Source organism: Silurus aristotelis (assembly GCF_946808225.1).
Source record: "Silurus aristotelis genome assembly, chromosome: 14".
Taxonomy (NCBI): domain Eukaryota; kingdom Metazoa; phylum Chordata; class Actinopteri; order Siluriformes; family Siluridae; genus Silurus; species Silurus aristotelis.
Window position 1 is genome coordinate 20643201 of NC_139587.1, and position 24491 is coordinate 20667691.

Consider the following 24491-nt stretch of genomic DNA (forward strand, 5'->3'; position numbering starts at 1 on the left):
GAATATCTTACCTACTGTATCTCTACTTTTACTCAAGTACATGCTTTGTGTACTTCATCCATCACTGCCAATTGGTAAGAGTTCTGGGAATAAACTTACACCATCACCCAAGTATAGGTATATGAATTAAATTTTGACTTTGACTAAAACGATATCTTACCCACAGGGACGTTTGGCTCATATGGACCGAGAGCATCTATAGTGGTTTGAGGCTTTTTAACAGACTCCGTTGGAGGCGTGGGGGCTTCAGTCTGCTCTTGGCTCTTCTCAGACACAGCAGCAGAGGATGCAATGGATGAAGACTCCATAGGAGGAACATCAATGTCACTGTCAACCTTCTGTTCCATGCAGAGATAAAAAGTTAAAAGCAAAGATAAAGGCTGACTTTTTTCCAACTAGTGCAGGCACGGAGAATGAAGAAAAAAAGAAAGAAAAAAAAAATACAAAATACTGACCGTTGGTTTGAGCTCTTCATTCTGAGATTCTGTTCCATCAGAGTTTTGTTCCTCGGTGTGCTCATTGCTCACTTCAGCAATACTCTCACAAGGCTCAGCTTTGACATCCTCCTCCTTCTCTTCCTTTTCCTCCTTCTCCTGTTCCCTTTGCTCCTCCTCCTCTTCATCTTTTTCCTCCTTCTCTTCTTTTTCCTCCTTCTCCTCCACCTGACCCTCTTCCTCTGGTACAATCATGGTTGTCTCTTCACTAGGCTTCTCCTCTTTAGCTTTTTTGGTTGGAGGTTCCTCTTCTAGCACCGTGGTAGTTTTCGATGGGGACCCGCTCTCGTTTTCCTCTGTCTCCTCAGAGTGCTCTCTTTTGGCTGCCCGTTTGTCGTCTGAGGTTGGAGGCCTGTGTCTGTTATATGAAAGTGTCAAACAGCATGAAATATATTCACAGGAAATATCAGTCTCACATTATGTTTACAATTTTGGCTTCATTTCATTGAGGTTTGTGGGTATTTGTTTATTCATAGCAGTCCTGTCGCAACAGTTTAATTCATTTCAAGTTGGGACCTGGATTTTTGGCCATTGCAACACCTTGACTGATGTTTTTCAGCCATTCTATTGTAGATTTTCTGGTGTGCTGGAATCACTCGTCCTGTTGTATTAACCAATTCTGGTCTAGTTTTATCTGCTGGACGGATGGCCTCCCGTTTGATTTTAAAACACCTTGGTATACAGAGTTCATGGCCAAGTTCATGACTTCAAGGTACCCCGGACTAGTGGCTGCAAAACAAGCCCCTTCACCGCCATCATGCTCAACAGATAGCATGAGGTGTTTGTACTGATATGCTGTTTTGTTTTTGCCAGATGTGGCGCTGTGCATTACAGACAAATATCTAAACTTTGGTCTCATCTGCCATAGTTTTTTCCCCCTAATTATACAGTCATATTTAATGTCAACTGAGGCCTGTAAAGTCTGAGCTGTAACTCAATTTATTTATTTTTTTTATTTCTCTGAATATCTGACCTTGGCATGAATTTACTTAGACAGCCACTCCTGGGAAGATTGGAATCTGTTTTGAATGTTGTTCAATTAATCTTTCACACAGTAGAATAATGAGCGTTACAATGTTTTGAAATGGCCTTATAACCCTTCCCAGATTGATGAGCAGAAACAATTGCTTCTTAAAAGAACAAAGGTTATAATACTTGCTGATGATTAACACATTTTAAGACCTGCTAAGGACCAGATGATTTTTATTATGTAAAAATTTACTTTCCCCCCCAATATGACTGCAAATAGAGAGTGTTATACTGGGTGTTTATTCAGAAAATTAATTGAAACAATAGAAAGTAAGCACTAACCCATGTTTGAGTTGTTTGTACTTCCTGCTGATGTAGACAAGCAAGCGTTTGCCTTCGAATTTGATTGGATTCAGCCGAGCAGACTCCACAAACTTCTCCGCGTCCTCACCCCTTTCCATTTCAATAAAGCACTGTGAGCAAAAACATGAAGCCATTATTACACTCGAATACATGAGACAGGAATAATAAGGTAGAGAACTGCACTAAAGCGGTTAATTAGTTACCTCATTGCGTGACCGATTCAGATAGTATCGTCTGACTTTCCCAAACGGCTCTGCAACCTTCAAAAAGGACGAGTCTGATGCTTTAAATGCAGGGATGTGTCCAATATAGACGACTTTGCCGCTCTGTAGTGTTTAAGGACAAACATGTCAGACATTTCTCTTCAAATCAGATCCACTGTTTCGTTGTGCAGAAGAATAATGGGGCTCACCTGGATGGTTGCGTAGGTCATCGAATGGTAAATTTTGACTGTTTTTCCACACACAGATGGGATGACATTTCCGTTGTAGAAACGAACCATTGATCTGGCTTCCTGTTCAGTGCTAAACTCCAGAAAAGCCTTAACAACAAAACATGATACAAATGACATAAGCAAACTTTTATATATTCTGAGAAATTATGGTTCTCAAAAAGTTCTTTGAAGCAATGACCAAGGCATTTATTAGTAAATTGATGGAAAACAAAAACAGATTTGAAAAAGGGCCCATTTTGATTAGTTTTTAAAATTGACATTAAAATAGAAATGTTTTATACTTGTATTTCTTTTAACATAGGATAATATGAACACCATATTTTCTGTAAATTATTAGCTACTGCATCAACCCCTATACAGTGAATTCATACATAATATTGTATGATTTCTGATTTCGAGATTATTCAGTTATCAACTTTCAGTAAACTCGATGCCAGTGGCTCAATGGCTCAAACTTTGCCTGCTATTGATTGACATGCAGGTCTTTTCTCTCGAAATGTCTACTACTGAAACTTTAATACAGGTAGTTCTCTAATTACGATGGAGATACGTTACGATAACCTCACCGTAAATGTAAAATATCTGAAGCCGAAGATGCTGCTATAACTGTCTTTCCTGCTTCATGCTGATTTACAATCGTAATTTTCTGCTCCAAACTAATGGCTTTCCTCTTCGTTTTTTACACTACCAGCAGGCGACATACTTGGGCGCTTGGAAGACATTTTATAATTAAAATTGCTGTTTGAAACAGAAAAAACTACACACTAAGACAACTTGTCCCAGCGCGTAGGTCATCTCATATGGCGAGATATATGAGAGATCCCAGCTGCGTGTCTGACGTATCGTCCATCACCTGATGCGTACATTTTTTTATATTTTTTTAATTTTGTCATATCGCCATCATCATCCTAAGATCGTAACCCGGGGACCATCTGTATATACCCAGACCGAATCAAGAAAATAATGAATGGTAGATGTAGGAACCAACGAGTATAAAGCAAAAAATGTAAACCCTGCAGGATATTACTTAGATTAATATTATTTCTAATTAAAAAGTTCACCTCAGGCCTGGAATGCAAAACCAAGTGTCGTACAACTTTCCCGAAAGGCTTTGCCAAAGATAGAATCTCATCCAGATAACCATAGCTGCGTTTGAATCCAACCACATTGACGACTCTCAAGCCCTGTAAAAACACGAGGCTTATTATAACAGTTTCCTCTGGAAATTCCATGAAATTTGCATGCAGACCAGAAGCCTTGACACTCAATCACTGCATAACATTCAGAACTTGGTGGGTTTTCAGAGGCTGTCCAAAGGTTCTGATTAAGGGTTTAGAATTAAACTTTAATACAAATTTCCCCATAAATTTAAGTGTAATCTAATTGGTGTTTTGCAAAAATAAGACAAACTTCCGTACATAAATTAATTTATGCACTATTTCAACTACAATTGAGTGAAATTAAACTGCTACTGCTAAATAGTCTCAAATGTAATATCCACTGTAATTTACAGCACCATTAAAGAACCGTTTCAATCTGGGGGTGGAGAAAGTCAAGCTGAAAATTAGGAACCCGGAACAATTCTTAGCTTTCCTTTAACTGCTACCTTTGCATACTACCTACAAGCCTTTAATAGTTTAGTATAACTAAAAGGCAAAACTTAATACCAGATCTTATCACAAAGATAAAAGGAGGAGGTTTAAAAAAATTAAAAAAATAAAATATATATATTTTATTTTTTTTTATATATATAAATTTAAAATAAAGTGAAATACTTACACCACTGTCCCTGGATCTACCTAAAAAATAGAGTTTAAAAAATGTAAATAAATAACATTTGGATACAGCTCTAATCAGTATTACAATATTTTATATATTCATAAACCAAGTCTGGTTAGCTAGTGATACATAATCATCTCAAACATAGGACTGCAAGGACAGGCAGCTGGTAAGAAGTACTAGCCAGAATAATCTATTGGTGTTGAATATGAAAAAGCATTAAAAAGCAGAACCTGAAGAAGTTCGATCTCTAGATCGTGAGTCGACCCGTTCAGCCTCATCATCTTCCGCCAGCTCATCCAGAGTAACAAACTCATCAAAGTCTTCAGGGAAATCACATTCTTCAGGTACCTCCTATTACCACACAGAAGGACAAAACATTATAATCATCTAATGACCAACAGGAAAGCTGAACAATGTGCTGTGTGAACAGTGATGGGTGCAGGGCAGTGTGTCTAAGCCCTACATTTCTGCCCATGAGGTGAATTTTTAACCAAATGACGCAATGACTGTGTTAAGGTGTACAGTTGCAGGTCCTGGAACATCAGATTCTAGCCAGATATTGTAAAATGTAGATTTCTTAATAATACACAACTTAACTGCTCTTTTCACTCACCTGCTCAAGAGAATCATCAGCAGCACCTTCGTCCTGCTCCGCATCATCCTGACCCTCTGATTCTTTGATTTCCGTGTTGTCCTCCTGCTCCTGATCTTCGTGATGCTCCAATGGTTGCTCTGTTTGATGGGTCTCTTCAATTGTTTCCTCTTCAGGAATCCCCGTCTTATCACCTTCTTGAAGATTTTCTTTTTCTGGCTCCATGGCTGAATTCTCAAACTCCATGGCACTTTGCTGATCTGGCTGTGCAGTCGCAGATTCCTCCGTCACCGGGTCTTCAGCAATGGTCTCTTCCTCTTCATCATGAGCTTCCACAACACCTTCCCCTTCATCGCCAGAGCCTGCTCCGGCCAGGGCCTCCTCGTCCTCTTCCTTAGGCTTTGACTCCTGTGCCTTCTCGTACAAGCTTTCTTTAGTTCTGGAGCTTGAGCTTCTCTGGGGCTTGGATGAACTTTTGGAACTTGTTCTACTGCTGCTGTTCTTCGGACCACATTCTTCCAAGTCCTCTTTTAACTGCTCTCCTTTACCAGGTTTGACCCTAAAACACATTTTGATAATAGTCTTATTAGATTTCTCAGGCGGTTAGTCCCAAACACGGCTACTTTATATACACACCGGTTACTCACGTTAAGGTCTTGTATTTGGTGCAGATATTCATATGTATGGTCCTACGACTTATGGTCAGTGGATGGATAGTGTAGTACTTCACTAACATCTCTGCATCCTCAGAGTTACTCATCTGCACAAATGCCTGGAAAAAGGAAATAAAAATTTTTTTAAACTAGCAATATGCATTTACAGGCCCCTGCATTAAACTGAAAGACTGACCATTAGAAAACCGGGTTAATGGTAGATTTACCTGATCATTCAAAAACAGGTGATTCACTACGGTGCCGAATCTGCGGGCTATTGTGAGCAGCTCTGCTTTCTTCTCAGTCTCTCGTGGCAAATTGGAAAAGAACACCACTGGCCCGGAATCTCGAGGTCTGTTCTCCCTCTCTGGCCTGTCGTTTTTCTGCAGTAAAACGTATTTGCATGAACTATTTTTTTTACAGTAAAAATAAATAAATGAATTAACTAATTAATAAAAAGCATCATGAAGCCTTCACATTGTTTTGTTTCTTTTTTTCATATAATCTGAAATATCTAAAATTAGATGAAAAAATATTTTTAAACCTAAACTAAACAATCAAACATATAATAGACTGCATACCTACAGTACAGCTGCTAAAATACAATGTTTGGGAGCAGTTATTGAAGAATAACTGTATGAAATGCAAAATTATATTATTTAAAGTCTTTACATTGTGGTCTAACCTCAATCACCAGCAGCTCCTTGGACAAGTAAATCTTCACTTCTCTCCCATGTAAAATAGCAGGCTTGTTCTGGTAGTGGTTGGTCATTGCGACAGCTTCCTCGTGTGTCATAAGCTCCAGAAAGGCCTAGCGAATAAACAGGAGTAAAAACGCTGAAGCAAAAATAAAAGATTCATAAATCTCATGACTGCATACTCCGTTTAATCGGTTAATGACAAAAACCCTGCACGAATTTTAGAAATATAGAATGATTCCTTCATGGATACAAAATACATCTGAACTTCAAGTTAAAAATGACTAAAGTAGATAATGCCATATAAATATATATATATATATATGGTGCTATCTGTCCAGGTTATTTTTTCACCATGCTCTTACTGTAAAGCTCATAAGATCTACAACGTCAACCCACAGGATAATCTACTGGATGCAAAATAGTGCTCGGCATGTATGAGACTGTTTGCTCTGTATGTTCATTTTAAGTTCATAAACCAAAATTCTAGGGAACCTTTACATACAAAGTATGTAGATGAAATTTCGTGAAGTGTAAAAACGGGGAGAAATTCTATGGGGTGCGTTACCTTATTCTTGAGTACGAGGTGTTCCCGAATGGCCCCGAAACGACTGGCTAAAGCAAACAGAGCAGATAACTTTGGCTTCTCGTCATATTTTACCACAACTACCCTGCTTCTGATCTGCAACATAATGACAAAATACAAAAACAAAAAAGTTGTATATCAAATGACATTTTGATAACAAGTAGCACAAAATAGTTAGAATTATGTAACACCATAATTTTGTCTTAATGGCATTATTACCTTGGGTGTTACAGAATATGATGATTTGTTTGAGATATTCATGCTTGATGTAGATCCTTAAAAAAAAAAAATTATAGTTAGACCTTAAACAACAGTAACAAACAACAAAACCAAAACTGTACACAGACTAATTACCCCAGTTTGAACCCATGCTAGTTCGCTGCCTCATAGATGATGCAGATGATGGAGCAGCACCCAGTAGTCCATCTGATCGGTTCTTTGAGCTCAGAGAGAGAGAATCTGACCTGAAACAGACAATGGAAATACTCTGAACATCAGAAATAATCTTGCTGTTAAAAGAAAATATTTATGCTATGAAAAGCTGAAAGGCAGAGATCAGTAGACATGACCTGCTGTATCCATTCCTATCAATACCACATTCACAAACGAAAAGTATCTTGGTAAGGTGTTGGCCCACAAGTTATTTTCCCCTTTACATAAATATCCAAACCAGAGCAAAGCCACAATTTTATTTTTCACCATTAATTTGTCAATCATTGCAATACATATTTACAAAAAGGTAGGATTTACATACATTCGGCCAGAGGGCATTTGAGGGTCCCACTCTGGATACCTACAAACAAGAGAAAAGAAAAATATATAACATGGGTCAACAGTAGGTGTAAATATATGTTAGGTGAAATAAATATGAATGCATTAATTATATTAATAAATACAATATAACACTCTTCGTGCAGCATCATGTGTAAAACAAACAGGATGTGGCGTCAGTAATTTGCCTCTAGAGGCCGCTCTTGCAATGACAGTGGACCTCAGTAAGGATTTTCATTAATAGCTGATCGCTTAAGCTATAAAAATAAATTAAACCTAAAAGCAAATGAAACCGTATGGATGTCATGGTGGACATACAGCTGCAGAAGGACCCTCCGGTTTTCGGCATGCCGCATCCCAGTTGTGTGCTGAGTCCATTCCTGCAAAGATCAAACACACTTTTTTTTTTTTTTTACATTAACAAAAGTTACCGTAACACTGTCCAGCTGATTAAAAACATTTAATTCAATAATAAGAAAATTCTTACAAATGTGCCCCAATATAAGCTGACCTCTCAAACAAGACAACAAATTGGAATTAAAGAGGATATTCAACTACAATATTTATAATTGAATTTGATCACTGTAGCAAAAATCTGTAGAAGACTACGGACTACTTTAAGAACCACATATTAAACACACTGGACGAGAACCAAGATGCACTGAATTGAACCAACAGCTTTGGACACAGGTGTTCTTCACCATGTGGCTGATATGTTTAGGGGGATAAAAAAAAAAAGCTGAAGTGTGAAAGAAACTGTTCTGAACTACTCACCATGGAAGAATGCACGTCAAAGTCACAAAGGGAGCACACATGGGGAAACATGTGCGGCATGACACCCAAGAAATCCTGAATTTTGCCCTGAGATGGGGATCCCATCCGCCTCTGCATAAAGAGATCGCTGGACGATGAAGATGAGGTCGTGCCTAAACCACCATAGCGGTCAGTGGAAAGCTCAGAATACTGGCGATCTCGATTGCTGCCACCGCTCCCGTAATCAAGCATATCGTAGCTGCGGGAGGATAAATCTTGAGTAGAACTGTAGCCAAAATCAGCCTGAGAAGTGCGGCTCTGGCTAGTAGAAGTCGAGGAACGTCTTCCCTGCACGTCTCCCCACTCATCACGACCGCCTCTGTATGAGGGGTCTGGGGAAAGCGATTGAGAGAGCAGTTCAAGTCGACTGGTTTCTGCTTTCCGGTTTTTCAGCTGCATGATAAGATGCGGTAGCGTATCCACACTGATGTTCTCCTCAGGCACCTGGGCCAGCGCGTCCAAGTCATTGGGGGAGAGACCGAGGCTGGCGAAAAGCTTCATGGTATTGCTGAGATGGTTGCCCACACGACGAGGGGCTATGGTTGAGGAATCCTGGCTTTCTACTCCACCCAATCCCATCAATCCTCCGTGCTGCTGGGACGAGGAACTGTACGGATCGGGCCGAGACTCGTTCATGCTAAAGTTTAGAGTCTCGGCGGCGGCCAAGAGCCCCCGGCCTACGGCGAAGCCTTTCTGAGAGTTGTCCGGCGTCAGCTTCTGAGACATTGCTTCAAAAAATGACAGGGAGAGGCGACACGACCTCAGACAGGCGATAAAAGTAAAGAACGATGGAGCTGATCGATTGGTCCCAAAAGAGGACGGTCCGTGGACAAAATTCCAAAAGTCAAAGATAAGCCAACGGTGAGAACGGACAAATCCTCTTCTATGACTGAATGAAACGGGTCTGCAGAAAGACAACGGAGCAATGATTTCTAATCTATTCGAATTGTTAGCAGTGCCATAGCTAAGCAAGTCAGTGATATTTAGACAGTGAAAAGAAGTAAAACATGACAATACATTGCAACATGACCCAAAACATCAGGAGTTACAGAAAAGACTATATGGATTTTATGACAGATTCGAGTAAAGATCATCGGAGAGAACGGTTAAAGGATAGAAATATGTACATGTTTAAAATGACGAGGAATGAAAGAAAGCATTGTATATCACAGCCAGGAAGGAAAACCATGGAGGCATGAACCAGCTTATACATATATATTTTAGAATTAGAATCAGACAATAGACAATTGACTTCAAATGGGTAGAAATTCAGAAAAAGACAGAACAATGTAAAGCGTTTATTTGTTATGGCTCCAGGATGGAGGTCCTTTGTTTTGTTTTTTAAACAAGTGAGCCTATAATATCGAACATTTTCCCTAAATAGGTGATTTAGAAACAACATGTGAAAGAAACACAAGGAATTACCTCACAGGGTCAAAATCCAATTGGGTTTCTTCTCCCAGAGAAAAATTTTACTAATGCATGCTTTAAATGCACCAATGAAAAGGACGGCTATTTATTTTGAACGAATGCTTTTCCCGAATTCTTATGAACTCCTTTACCTAAGTCGGAACTGAACAGAATAAATGGCAAGAACACAAGCCATAGGTTTCAGCTTCTTTGGCTGACCAACTGGGAAATGTAATGGTGTTTATTAACTGAAGCGAGTGTTGCGTGTTTTCCACAACACGTGAACGTGTGAATATGCATGTTACTGGCTAAATGCAAATTTCACTGCACAGACGTAATTGTGACAAGAGGCTTTCAAGGAAGTGGGAAGTTAAAATGCTTTCCGAAATATCTACAAGCCAAAAATAAATAAATCACCACAAAACATCAGTAAAAACCATATTGTACAATCAGTGAATACGAGTTAGTAAAGGCCAGTTTGTTGTGGTGTTTTAATTCTGTGTGAACTTAAATTCATACAGTCTCTCACACTCTTGACACACAATGCCTTTCGATTTGGAGGGTACTTCCGATGTACGCTCACTAACACCGTAACACAACATAAGATTTTATGCCGTTTACGCCTGGAGTCAGCACACTGACAGGAAACTGCACAAAAATGTTCTGTTCATAATGTAAATTAGCAGTCAAATACATAGACACCTTAATCTTCTTAGTGTTTTTTCTTTACAAAATTGTATATTACTAATGAAGACATCCAAACTTTTTAAAGAATTGTATGGAAATTATCAAGTAAACAAAAACCTGTGAAATAACCCAGAATATGTTTTATATTTAAGATTGTCCAAAGTAACTACATTTAGCTTTGTTAACAGCTTGGCACACTCATGGCATTCTCTCATCAGATTCACAAGATTTTCACCTGGAACAGGTATGCCTCATCCACAGTTCATTTGTGGCCATCTTGCCTTCTTAACGTGCTTTAAATCATCAGTTGTCTTGTACAGAGGAAGGCTGGGTACAGTCAATAGCCATATTAGTGCTACTACAACCACTGTAGAAATTCATATTATGGCGAAAAACAATCAGTAAAGTAAAGATTAAACAGAAAAGCTAGTCCATAATTACTTGAAGGTCACTCAATCCAAAAAAATTAAAGAACTTAAAATGTATTCCCAAGTGCAGGAGGACAGTGCCAGATAAGGAAGACCAAGAGCTACCTCTGCTGCAGAGGATACGTTTATTAGAATTACCAGCCTCGGAAACAGCGGATTCATGGTCAAATTGTGTCAGGGAAATAAAATTAATCACTTAGTAAAAACAATAAGAACCAATAAAAACAATGAATTGGTCATTAGATTGGTGGAAAAGTGTCTTTTGGTCTGGTAAATGCAAATGTGAGGTTTTTGGTTTAACAGTGGGGCCCTTTATATTTCTACATGGGATTTATGCAATTATGGTTCCCACTGTAAGCATGGAGGAGGAGTTGTGAGAGTGACATGCTTGTGGCCCATTTAACCAGCATGCCTACCACACCGTTTTGCAGTGACATGCAATCCCATCTGGTTTGCAATTAATAGGACCAACATTTGTTTTCCAAAAGGACAATGACTCCCAAACTCAGCTCTATGTTATATAAGAGCTATTTGTTCAAGAAGGAGAGTGACCTGGCCTTTTACAATTACCTGATCTAAATCTAATTGAGATTGTTTGGGATGAGTGAGACTGAAGGGTAAAGAAAAAGCAGCCAACAAGCACTAAACACCTCTGGGTACTTCTTCAAGATTGTTAGAAAACTCTTCCATGAGACTACCATATGGAGAACGAAAAAGAATGTAAAGAGTGTGCAAAGATTTCAGTTGGCACCTTTGAAAAGCTATATAAAAAAAAAAAATAATAAATAAATAAATAAATAAATAAATAAATAGGGTAATAACAGGTTTTTGTTTACTACATATTACCATATGTGGTATTTTCATAGTTTGGATGTCTTCAGTATTAAGTCAGCGCTTCCCAATATCTCTCATTCTCATTCTCTTTCTCTTTCTCTCTCTCTCTCTCTCTCTCTCTCTCTCTCTCTCTCTCTCTCTCTCTCTATTTCATTTGGTAAAAGTTTTACAAACACACATTTTAGCATTATCGCTAATGTGTGCGCAATTTCCTTGATATCCAATCAAGTGGACTCCTGATACCATTTATTCTATCTCGATCACAAAATTGACCGCAATAATCGCAGCATGACATTTTTCCCCAAATCGTGTAGCCCTGTTACATATTAATCTGCACTCGAGGGCCTAAACAAGTAAATTTTGGCATTTCGTTGCTGTGTACCTGTACTATGCAATGACAGATATTAGATGCATAACATCAGAACGGGAATAGCATCTATAAACATGCTCAATTTAATAATTTAGAACGATGTGAAGGTGCCGACATATAGACCAATAGACAAGAGGCCGTCTTTATGCAAAATAATACCAGATTTGAGGGTGAATTTTGCAGTTAGGGAATAAACACACTTTAAAAACAATGGCCTAAACAGCATTTTGCCTTCATTTGTGCTATAGACTTAAACAAATTCTCTATTATCCTATATGTATAGAGGCTGAAAAAAGCTATCCAGGTTTCCCCACAGCAGGTTGTGGGGTCACATCCCAGGACTTCCAGAATTCCAAGAAATTCAGCTCGCAAATGTGGTCAATTTGAGATATAGAGCATTCAGGCTTGGGGGTCGTGTATTCATTTCCCTAAATATAACAAATTATCCTGGGTGGATAAAAAAAAATTATTTGTTAATTTTATTCCTGGAGATATAAATACATGCAAATGAGAGTTCAGACATCTGTATGTAACCAACAGGAGCTTTATTATTATTATTATTATTATAAAGATTAGGAAAGAAAATCACTAGAGAAAATAAAAATCTGATGGATAGGGATGTGGGATGGAAGTAAAAAAAGACAGAGGAGGTTAATGGGGATTCCTGTGTGGGAGAAATGTGTTTAGGTGCAAAGCTGTAGGATGTTAAGACATTCCCGACTTAAGCCAAGGAGAGCTGCTGAATGTGAGGAAAGCTGAATAAACTTGTACATATGTAGAAATGGCCAACATGTTCGGAGATTAAAATAAAGAACCAATCTAACAGTGAAAACGCAAACTTTCAAAGCCGAGAAGGAGAAAAAGGCCTGGGCTAAAGTCACACCGCATGTGCTGTAGAACTGCAGAAGGATAATGGAGTGTAACAGACTGAGAATATAAAATAAAAGCTTAGCGCTTATTTAACTGCACACTTCTTCCCCCCCTGCATTAGTCAGTCAGTGTGGCCTGGTGTACAGTAGTATAGTACAGTATAGTACAGTCCAGTCCAGTCCAGTCCAGTCTGCAGCACTGCCACAATGCCTACGACTTCTACTGGCTAATTAAACCTAGCATGCTAATAGCGGCAAGAAAATGGCAAACCGAGAAACAAAATTTCCGAATGCAAATCATATTTGCGCCCTTATGCACATTTTAATGTACTTATCTATTACATAAAGTGTAATAAACTCGAAGTACTTACTGTTTTAATTCCACCGTCAAAGCTGCAAAAGCGAAAACGTTTTAGTCTGGCTTGAAAAGATCACCTGACTGACGCTTTTCCGGTCACGTGTCTTCCGTCGTCGAGACTCTTGTACCGATCAATGGTGCACACTGCCCTCTAGCGTATCGGCCCCTCTGTTTAGCAGTCTCCTACCGAAATACCCCATGTCCCTCCTCTGCACATGTCCAAACCATCTCAATCTCACCCCCCTTACTTTGCCCCAAAACGTGCTACATGCGCAGTCCAAATTCAAATGCAAATTGTATTCATATTAAAAGTGCCTCTAATAAACTTATTTCTAATCCTGTCCATCGTCGTCACTCCCTATGAAAATCTGAACATCTTCAGCTCTGCTACCTCTAGCTTCACCTCCTGTCTTTTAGTCAATGCCACTGTCTCTAAACCAGACATCGCAGGTCTCACCACAGTCCTATAAACTTTCCCTTTCACTCTTCTATCACAAATCACTCCTGCCACTCTTCTCCACCCACTCCACCCTGCCTGTAAGAAAGGATTCCTATTTAGTTGTATTTCCACGCTTTACCACTAGAGGCAGACATACAGTTTACCAAGCAATGACAAGCTACCCGTGACATCACAGTGCACCGTCCTTCAACAAGAGTATAAAAGGCCAGAACACGGAGCTCACCTCATATACAATAAATTCTATACCCAGTAAAGTAGAGTGTTCTGAATCCTGTATCGTGTTTTTACTGATGTGCTGGGGCGAGTACAATCCCCTGATCAGCGCATACCAGATAGTGAGAATCCTTATATGGTCCTTTGAGCTAGATAGGAAAACTTCCTAACATTTGGTCCTTCGAGCCGGATAGGAAAAATTCCTAACATTGGTCCTTCGAGCCAGATAAGCCGCAGAACTCAGCCCCCATCCCACCTTAAAGACTATGACGTGAAATACTATGCACAGCGTTCACATGAACAAGAAGAGGAAACACAGTTAAGCACGATGAAAGATGAATCTAGTGTGCTACCCCCTGATTATACTGATTCCCTGCCTCTAAGTTCACATGCTGAGGACATTGACGCAATTACGGGAGCTACTAGCGCTCCGCATTCGGATGCCGACATACAACATGATAGACCGTGGCTCACCACACAGCCTTTCAAAAGTGATGAAGAGGAGGAGCCTTCTTCACAGGAGGAATAGGCTGCCCTCACACCCATTAGACATAAGTCAAAGACAAAGAGCCACTCAAAGAGTCATGACATAGAGAGGGAAAATAGGCAACTCCGTGAAGATAAGGCGGCCATTCTGGAGGAACTCCGAGAACTTAAGGTCCTTTACAAGAATATGCAGAAGTTAACAGTAAAGCTGCTGGCTCCTCGGCGACATCGATTCAGATAGACATCGGTTTTATTGCCCTCGACTATCAATAAACCACCTGCAGGATCAGCGCCTAAGCCAGTGCCTTATACTCTACAAACTAGCCCCCGCAAACATCAAGTGCCCCCTAGTAAGAGTCCCTTAAAGTCAGAAGTAGATACATATGCCCATCTACCTAATTCACAATATCCTCCCTTGATGGGGCAGCTTCAGAGTGCCGTATCTTCGGATATGTTTGTAGGGGCTCGCATCCAACAATTTCAGATTTCACCAGTCCAGACCCTAGAGAGTTTACTCATCTAAAGTTAGCCCTCAATAACATCCTCCCTCCCGATGCAACTGAACTCTTTAAGTATCAGATTCTCCTACAAGTTTACAGAGGCTTGCCTAATAGCAGACTCATTCCTGAATTCCTCTCGGCCATACACAGACACCATGACTATGCTTAATGACAGATATGGACTACCTTTTCAGTTAGCCCTAACTAAGATAACAGAAGTCATGGATGCTCCTAATGTAGAGCCTGGAGATATAGCCAGTTTCGATCTGTTCGCTCTCCAAATTCAAGCTCTCGTGGGTCTCCTAAACTCATTAGGCTCAGAGGGATATGGTGAACTACGGTGCGCCTCACATGCAGCATGCTTACTCACTAAGTTACCCCCTGATTTGCGTGCTTCATTCAAACGACACCTTCTTCATCAGAATTCCTACACTCTACCGGATCTGGCAGAGTGGCTCAAGCTTGAATCCCGGTGTCAAGACTCTGTGAACTCGAATCAGAGAAAGGATCAGATAAGTAGGATGGTGCGACCCAAACCAGGCCCAGTGGCGAAACATAAACTCGCTTCTGTCCTGCATGGAGCTGACCGCCCCCCAGAAACAGTTACTCGAGTGCTGACGCCCTCGCATCAGTCCGAGCCAGGACGGGGACCTGAACAGAGCAGACCTCTGTGCCCATACTGCTATAGTACCGAACATTATTAAAGCCAGTGTACCACTTTCCAGGCATTCAGTACAAATCAGATGATTAAGTGGATCAAAGACAACAAGCGTTGTTGGAAATGTGGACGATCACACTTGGCTAAAGATTGTACCCTAAAGAAGCCCTGTCATCTGTGCAGTGGGAAACATCTTCAAATCCTTCATGAGGTTAATAGCCTACCTCAAAGGGAGAGTACCTGTCTAGTGAGTTCCACGAACAAACCCTGTATCTGGACAGGCCAGAAGGTTCCAAGCGTGTTCTGCTAAAAGTGATCCCCGTTGTATTACAACACAACAATCGAGCCCTGAACACTTATGCAGTACTCGATGACAGGTCCGAAAGGACTATGTTACTCCCAGCTGCAGCTAAAAAACTAGGGCTACAAGGACAGAAGGAAGATTTAACATTAGGAACTATTCAACAAGATTTCAAGAAACTCAATGGGGCAGCAGTTTCCTTTAGAGTACACTCTATATCGCAGCCCCAACAGAGTTACTGGATCCAGAATGCCTTTACCTCTGAGCACTTAGGTATGGCAGAGCACTCTTATCCCATTGCAACACTCCAGCAGAGATACCAACACCTAAAGGACATTCCTTTACAGCCCATTGATAAAGTACAACCCCTCCTTTTGATAGGAGCAGACCATCCTCACCTTATAACAGGTCCTTCAGCTATAACAACTAGACTAGGCTGGACATTACAAGGCCCAACACACTTTCTGCAGCAACAGCTACAGCCTCAACGATGTTTACATATCTCTATTACTCCTCAAATGGAAGAACTATCCCGGAATGCAGAGAGACTCCACACAGAAATTAGAAATTAGTTACGTGATCAAAGCAGGATCAAGTGGCAATTGATTAATTACAAACCAGAACAACCAGGGTGATGGTAGATGGAGTGAATCGCTTCGCAACTCCCCCTTTGAGGAAAGCTAATATGCCACAACAGCATAGAGCGGCGGTTGGCGAAGGATTCCATGAAGGCAGTTGCATATAATGAAAAGATTAAAAGACTAGAGCTTGTTACACCTAACAGGTGGAGTCAAGGCCCACCCTTTTTACTTCAAGATTAATCAGATTGGCCAATCCTGCCATCCCTTAAAACCCCTGAAGATAAAGTGGAGAGGAGAGCCAGTATATTCTGTGGTGTCACGCGAACATCAAAGCCCTTAGATCCCAGTGAGTACAATTCTTGGAAAGACCTTGTTGAAGCCACAGTTCAGCAACGTCAAAGTGATTTAGATTAATCTAGTATACCTACAGCTAAGGACTATGTGACAGCAGAACATCTCCTCTTCCGTAATATTCAACAAAGTAGTTCAGAAGAATACGAGCAACTAAGCTCTGGTAAGCCCGTATCCTCTACAAATAGATTGCTCACTTTAGCCCCAGAATTCGATAAAGCCAGTCAGCTTATACAGGTGGGAGGACGCCTACGTCGTGCTGAAGGCTAAACCTGAGGACCCTAAAATGGCTGATCTTTCTCCAGCACGCTGGAGACTTCACAAACCACCCTTCTACAGTACTGGAATGGATTGTTTTGGACCTTTCCCTATCAAAATAGGCAGACGTCTGTAGAAAAGATGGGGAATTATCTTTAAAGGTCTTACAACACGATCTGTACACATTGAGCTTCCCACAGCTATAGACACTGATTCCTTCCTCATGGCTCTGAAGAGATTTATAGCATGTAGGGGCACCCCCTCAGAACTGATATCTGACCAATGCACTAACTTCCAGGGTGGAGAGAGAGAGTTACGAGATGCCTTAAACTTCCTAACATTTGGTCCTTCGAGCCGGATAGGAAAACTTCCTAACACTGCCTGCACCCTTTTCTTCACTCCTCTAACATATTCTCCATTATTTTGCACTTTTGATCACAAGAACTTGTACATATCCACCTTCTGGTTTAAAACTACATTGCCATCTCTCCTAAACATCTCCATGCTTCTACCGGTATGTCGTCTGGTCCAACCGACTTTCCACTCTTCATCCTCTTAATCGCTGCTCTTACTTCCTCCTTACTAATCCTACCCACTTCCTGCTTCACCATCTCCACATCATCCAACCTTCTCTCTTTCTCATTTTCCTCATTCGTCACTCTCCTCACTAGTCAACACATTTCCATCTCCATCCTTCATTGCTCTAACTTGCAGCACATCCTTCCCAGCTCTGTCCCTCAACCTGTACAATCTCTACAATTTCTTTTCTCCTTCCTTAGTGTCCAACTTCTCATACATCTCCTCCTATGCCTTTTCCTTGGCTTTCACCACATCCCTCTTCACCTGCTGCCGCATCTCCTTGTACTCCTGCCTACTTTTCTCATCACTCTGTCGATCCAAATTCTGTTTTGCCAACCTCTTTCTCACTTACTCATCCCACCACCACGGCTCTTTGTCTTCCTTTTTATTTCCAGATGTCTGGTGTCTTTCCAGCTGTCTCACTTCTGCAGTAGTTGCCCAATTAACCAGCACCTTCTTACCACCACCGAACCCCTGTCTTACACTACAGTCTTCTTCCTTCAGTCTCCACCAATACTTGTGGAGGTCGTTGGTAACATGGGCCTCGACCGATTCGGTATGAAATTTTTGGTTTGTGATCCGCATATTTGCTTGGGTAACCCTGATGGCTGGGTTCTATTCTATTCTATTCTATTCTATTCTATTCTATTCTATTCTATTCTATTCTATTCATTTCATTTCATTTCATTTCATTTCATCGTTAGAATTGTTTTATTCTGGTCAGGGTCACTGCAGATCAGAGGCCTATCTAAGAATAAGGTGTGAGGTAGGGATACAGGAGACAGTGGTTCGAATCTCGTGTCCCCGGTTTATCGCAGAATTGCATTTACGACATAACTAATTTGTTTAGCTGATTTTCCCGGTGTCTCTTATTAGAAATAGTTTTTATGGAGTTTTATGTTGAAATAATGAAATTTATTAATAAAAATATAATAAAAAATAAAAGAAAAATGTTCTTGCAATAAAATTCTTGCAAATGTTTTCGGTGTGTTTTAAATATGTGGGAGGACGTTAAAAAAAATTAAATAAAAAGCATTTTTTGGGGTGGCATCCGTTTATCGCTGGTGGTTTTGCAACCGTGATAAACGGGGAAATTACTGTATACCCCTGGTGGAATGTTTTGTTCTATTGAAAATGCAACACTTTAACTAACCAGACCTTATATCCAACCTATTTATTCAACATATTCATGTTTTATTGCATTAGTTGCAAACTACCATTTGATATTTAGGCCAGGCTTCCAGGATCACTTTTGGTATGTAGTGCTTTTTAATTCATTCACAACCAATCGATCAGAACAATCATGCCAGCCATCTCAGGCTCATCTAACACATCTTACACAACCATTACAGCTTTCCTACAATATATTACATACATGTCCTTCTTATGGATATACGAGACGAATATCTCATTTCAAATGAGTTTGATGGGTTACATTTTCAAAGGTGTAATTACAGAATCAAACAGCAGAGGGCAAACGAGGGCTTTTGCCCACAACACATCATCACATCAAATAGTAATAAAATTGTATTTACCTTTACTGCAATAATGTATATACTGATAATTAAATACTACTAATAGTCATAATAATGCATAGAAAAATAAGAAAGGGGAGTAGGAGAAGGAAAAGAAGAAGGACGCATCATTGTGCTCTAGTTTTATACGGCGGCACTACATGGCTTATCTCAGGCATTTCTTACTGATTTAGGGAAGAACCAATCTGGAGCACTTTGCTCAGATGAGGCAGGTTTACCATGAATAACTTAAGCTCAGTTGGTGCTATAGAGGCCCCAAACATTTCAAGATATTAAGAATGCAACTTCTTAAATGTTTTCAAATCAATGTACATTATATAGACAAAACTACTGGGACACCACACTTTGTTTTTAACCATTTGTGATTCTTCCTTAACCTGCGGTCTTTGGATGTGGTACCATTACATTTTCCCCTTCATTGAAAATGAAAGATCCAAAACTGTATCACAGCATCACAATGCCCCTGTGCCCAAAGCCGACTTTATGAAGATATGCTTTACATAAGTTGGAGTGGAAGATCTCCTGCATTAGAGCTCCGACCTCAACCCTACTGAAGCCCTTTGAGATTGATTAAAACACTGACTGCACTCCACGCCTACTCACCTCATCTACAGTACATCACTACCTGACTTTACTAACGCCCTTGTGGCTGAATGACCACAAATCTCCATTACACAGTCCAAAATTTAGTGGAACATCTTACTGGAAGAGTGGAGGTTGTTATAACAAGTAGGAGCTAAATGTGGAATGGGATGTTCAAAGAAGCAGATACGAATCTTAAAGTCAGGTACAAACTTTCGCCCATATGGTGTGTCTATTCTACAAGGCAGTTAGAAATTAGTGTCTCTTTTCATTGATTCAACAGCAGACTTTACAACGGTGGAAATACTGTAAGATGCGGAAATAACAGAGAATCATATTTATGTGTTCACAGATGTGTTACAGGAGTATCCACACTCTAAAACTATATGAAGATAATAGGGTTTTAGATCGGATGCTTGTAAGCCAAGACAGCAGATTACACAGTATACAGTCTTCAGAATGCTCATCTTTGAATTCATTTCCCCCTGATGGACTCGAAGAGAGTCGTCACCTATTATTAAACTGCACAATATTACTAGGGGTGTCAATTCTCACTGCTCTCCTCAAACAAATATACTTGAAAACGATGTGAAAAAAATCAACATTCAGAAAATGTGTTGTGTCCATGTTTTTGATGAATCGTTTTGTTCGATTTGATTGACAAAAGTGACAAAATAAATATTAATCCACACACACCTCCCTGTTAAAATGGTAGGATTTTGTGAGGTAAAAACAGAAACCAAGACGAATAGTGTCAGATCGTTTTTGAGCTTTTAACGGGGACAAAAATAAGTAAAACAAAGTAAAATAGCCTGTATAATAGAATAGCCTTTATTTGTGTCGGCCATGACACGGCGCCCTTGGAGCATAGGGGGTTAAGTGCCTTGCTCAAGGGCCCAAGAGTGGCAGCTTTGCGATACCGGGGGTTGAACCCCCGACCTTCTGATCAGTAACCCAGCACCTTAACGACTGCGCTACCACTAAAAAAAAAAACAACCTTTGCCTGTTATAAAGCACTTTGGGTTGTTCTTTGCTTTGGGTTGTTATAATCATGCTGAAAGTTGCTGTCTAACAGAGACCTGTAAGCTTTGTGCCAAAATAGATAGGTATTTGGTGCTATCGGTGATTCCCACTAGAATTATCTCATCTAGATCCCAGCTGAATAGAAGCAACTGCATAGCATGCCACCACCACCATGCTTCACTGAGGGTATGGTGTTCTTTGAGTGAGGAGCTGCCTTGCATTTTTTAAACCAAAAATGTTTTGCATTATGTCCAGCATTTTCTACATTAGTTTGTTCTACATAGACCTTATCAGAACATAAGTGGTGGAGACGGTGAGCTGACCAGAAGCTTGTAAGTTTCAATTCCAGTAGCACCATGCTGCCACAGCTGGGCCCTTGAGCAAGGCTGTTTCCACTCAACTGCTCAGTTGTATAAACAAAAAGAATCAAAACTCGTTGTAAAATTGACTATATTAAATATTTTTTTTATTTTTTATTTAATTGAATTGATTTTTAATTGTATAGCACTTTTAACTGGACAGTGTCTTAAATCAGCTTTACAGAGATAAAAAGGTTATAAAGAATAAAAGAAGGTATGAAGTTTGTTCCTTATAAGTTTGTAAATTTAGCCCTAAAGACCAGTGGTGGACAAAGTAAATGTAATTTGGTAGCTTTTTCACGTTTTTAACTAAATTAATAACTTAAGTAATTCTTTGAACTTCACAACACTACATTTCAAAGTCAAATATCTTCCTTTTTTTCTCAACTACATTTTTTGAAAAGAGTTGTTCCTTTTTTATCCATGAGCGGATAAAATCAGGGGAAAGCATGCGCTCTGTTTTGAACTTGTTTTGATTGCAGCTTGCTGGTAGTTATCACAAACATACAGTTCAGCATCAGTTCAACACCAAGCAGAACATTTTTAAAGGAAGAAATGATGGAAGAAACTCCGGACTCAAACTCGCCACAACACCAGTGGTCTTATTTGTTAAATTTTTTTTAAGTAGTTGAAACAAAGGTTTTGGGTTTATGATAATTTTAATAAATATCAGTGTTTGACTCATTAATATCATTCTATTAATAGATTGGTGAGCTAAGAGTAACATATTTTCATATAAACTGAGTTGATTGTCTTGTAACAAAAATAATAATAGGACATTATAGTCATAATAAGTCATAGTACTTTGGATACGCAATTACATTTGAAGGCAAATATTTCACAATGTGTATCTCTACTTTTACTCCAGTACATGGTTTGTGAACTTCGTCCACCACTGTGTGAGCCAAGATAATGAGGTCTTGAGCCATTGTAGTATACTGTTAATATTAATTGCAGTCCAAATCTATCCACAAAGTTCTTGAGTTGTTCAATAACTTGATGGAACTTTAGGTTGTTGGTGTGAAACCATCCTCAGCTGGTCTCCAATTGAAAAGAAATCCATCTAGAGTTAGGACGATGAATCAGTTAGATCTGAAGAAGAAAAGGAATAGGAACCCTGGTACCTCAGGAGGCTCTGGGTTGAGAACGGGCTTACATTTAAAGCAGACACCTTTATTCAGAGCAACTAATTTATACAACAGATCAGTTAAAGGTTAAAGACCCTGCTTACAGTAGAGAGCCCAGCAGTTTGGCAGTACTGGGATTTGAACTCAAGACTTTCCAATCAGGGGGTACAATGTCTTATTCACTTAACTACCACTTCCCTCTAGCCTGGCATGTGGAGACTATGTGAGATTGTTGTCACGTAGTCTTCTCATTGCTATCTGGCCATCTTGCCAGAAATTCCTAAAATATCTCTAAGTTCTCACATCTTGTTCTTAGTCATTTTATCATAGTGACAATCACAATTTTCTCCACTTACTGATGATGGCCTTCATAGTGTTCCATGGTACATCTAATGTTAATGAAACTCTTTTGTACCCCTCTCTGGATCAATACCCTTTGACCATGAGATGCTTTGCAAGATATTTGTGAAATACAGTCTATAGTCTGACCCGTTATAAAAGAGTGGGATCACTTATGCACCCCCTTCCTCAACCTCCTGATTTGTTTTTCACTTGCTATAAGGACACGAGTGATGGAAAAAGGATCTGACAAGGTTAATCTATGTTTTTTTTTTTTTTACCTGATCCCTAAACAAAATTATTAGAGTAGAGCAGTCAAAAAAGAATGAAGGATGCGTAGCGGAACAGAGAAGAAGAGTGGAATAGGTAGGGGGAGGCCAGGCAGCAGGAAGAGAAAACTAGAGAGGAAGGAGAAGAAAAAGACAGAGAAGAGGGTCACTCTAATTGCTCATGAGAGAGTGGAGAGAAAGTTCCTCCTTTTGTAAGCAGATCCACAGCTGCTTCAATCGTCTGAACGTTCCGGAGAGAAAGAGAAGTGCACTTAGGGCATAATGTTTCTCTCCACGTCTGTTTAATTTCAGTATGGAGTCTGACACTGTCGAGCAGGTAGACTTGAGGAGTATTCATAAATGCCATTTGCTTCATAGTGGCAAAAGCAGCTGCAGATGTTAATCAAACACAAGTGTAATAAGAGCTCATTGAGGCCCACTGGGACAGGATTTATACTGCCCCTTGCTTGCACTGTTTGAGAAGACGGTTAATGAGAGGGTTGTTTTATAGCAAATGATTAGAAATGTCTAAGAAATTCGACATTCAACAAATCAAAGTAACAGTTCCGGCAGTGTGGTTATGATGTGCAAAATGATTTGTGCCTCAAAAAGATTGGGAAAAGAAAGTCTTATAATGTTGTGCATAACATCTGCCCATGCAGAAATTGTCTAAACTAATTTTGTGTTTTTTGAGATATAGATTTTTTTTTGTCATGAAGGGGCATTTTGCTTAAACCTGGCAACATTTGATGAATGAAATTGCCTCAAACACAGTTGAGCAAACAAAACAAGCTGTTAGATATCTGCATGCTGCCTATTTTACATGCTGCTTACTCAAAAAATTCACTCAACGGTAGCCTACAGCATATTTCATGTGTTCGTCGCTCTTATTTGAAGTAATGAATCTAGTCACAAGTTGCTTCTGAATCGGAGGAATGCAAAAGCCATATAGCAGAGTAAGACACTGAGGATTTTTTGTGGCAAGAGCAAGGCAGGCAATTTATTCCCATGTACAGGAAATATATTATAGAATGTAGATAATATTCTTTGACCTGAAATGAGAAATGAGAAATTTCTTTAATCACAGTAACATAAACAATTCAAATGCAAAAAGAATATTACCACTTCCTTTCCAATTCCTCATTTATATACACAGTAATGAAAACCTAATTGAAATGTTAGTGCTGTATGTGGAAATGTTTTAGCATTGATTCAGCTGCGTGGTTACAGCTTTAATAAATAATTTTACAAAAAAGATTGATTTGGAATACATTTTTTTTTTTTTCCAAACAAATTTTATTTATTTTGCTGTGGTCTATTCTGTGAACGTTGTGTCTATTTATTGCTTTGAGAGCACCGATTTTACTTTGGGGGACAAATGTGTCATAATAACTGAGGGGAAAAAGTGCAAGTAAACAAAGAAACCTCATGTGAAAAAACAGTGCTTTAAGTGCAGCCCAAAAGACTGACACATCTTAAGGTTTACTAACCCTGCGCAAATTTGCGTAAATTCCCTGGACCTAACACCTACTAGCACCCCTGCTGAGATTTCACAGGTCTTCAGCTCCATTGTTCTCCTGTTTTTGTTGTGCAAACACACCCATTACCTGTGAGGCCTGGCACATTTGCATTTGTTTACTCAGAGTAGCTCAGATCCAAGGCCAAACCTCTGTGTTTGACATGAAAACCTAGAGAAATGCCTGCCGTATCTATACAAAATATCCCACACACTGACTGAC

The 24491-nt window shown here is 39.7% G+C and overlaps 1 protein-coding gene across 3 annotated transcripts in view; it reads right to left on the reverse strand.

Moving 5' to 3' along the window:
* The window catches only part of matr3l1.2 (matrin 3-like 1.2), a 32426-nt gene extending 14249 nt beyond the window's left edge, over positions 1-18177 (reverse strand). Inside the window, exons 1-20 of one of the 3 annotated variants that reach the window (XM_083560687.1) lie at positions 18119-18177; positions 13145-13314; positions 8137-9079; positions 7681-7742; positions 7346-7384; positions 6946-7055; positions 6811-6866; positions 6574-6687; positions 5993-6118; positions 5535-5690; positions 5302-5426; positions 4676-5213; positions 4293-4413; positions 4060-4079; positions 3342-3464; positions 2239-2367; positions 2030-2152; positions 1806-1936; positions 456-852; positions 161-338 (exon numbers count right to left, since the gene is read on the reverse strand). In XM_083560687.1, the coding sequence (XP_083416813.1) occupies positions 161-338; positions 456-852; positions 1806-1936; positions 2030-2152; positions 2239-2367; positions 3342-3464; positions 4060-4079; positions 4293-4413; positions 4676-5213; positions 5302-5426; positions 5535-5690; positions 5993-6118; positions 6574-6687; positions 6811-6866; positions 6946-7055; positions 7346-7384; positions 7681-7742; positions 8137-8901 (3313 nt within the window). In that variant the 5' untranslated portion in view covers positions 8902-9079; positions 13145-13314; positions 18119-18177. Of the gene's footprint in view, positions 1-160; positions 339-455; positions 853-1805; positions 1937-2029; positions 2153-2238; positions 2368-3341; positions 3465-4059; positions 4080-4292; positions 4414-4675; positions 5214-5301; positions 5427-5534; positions 5691-5992; positions 6119-6573; positions 6688-6810; positions 6867-6945; positions 7056-7345; positions 7385-7680; positions 7743-8136; positions 9080-13144; positions 13315-18118 lie in introns of those variants that run through there. The other 2 variants (XM_083560689.1, XM_083560688.1) reach the window with 2 other exon arrangements.
* Between the last annotated feature and the right edge of the window lie 6314 nt (positions 18178-24491).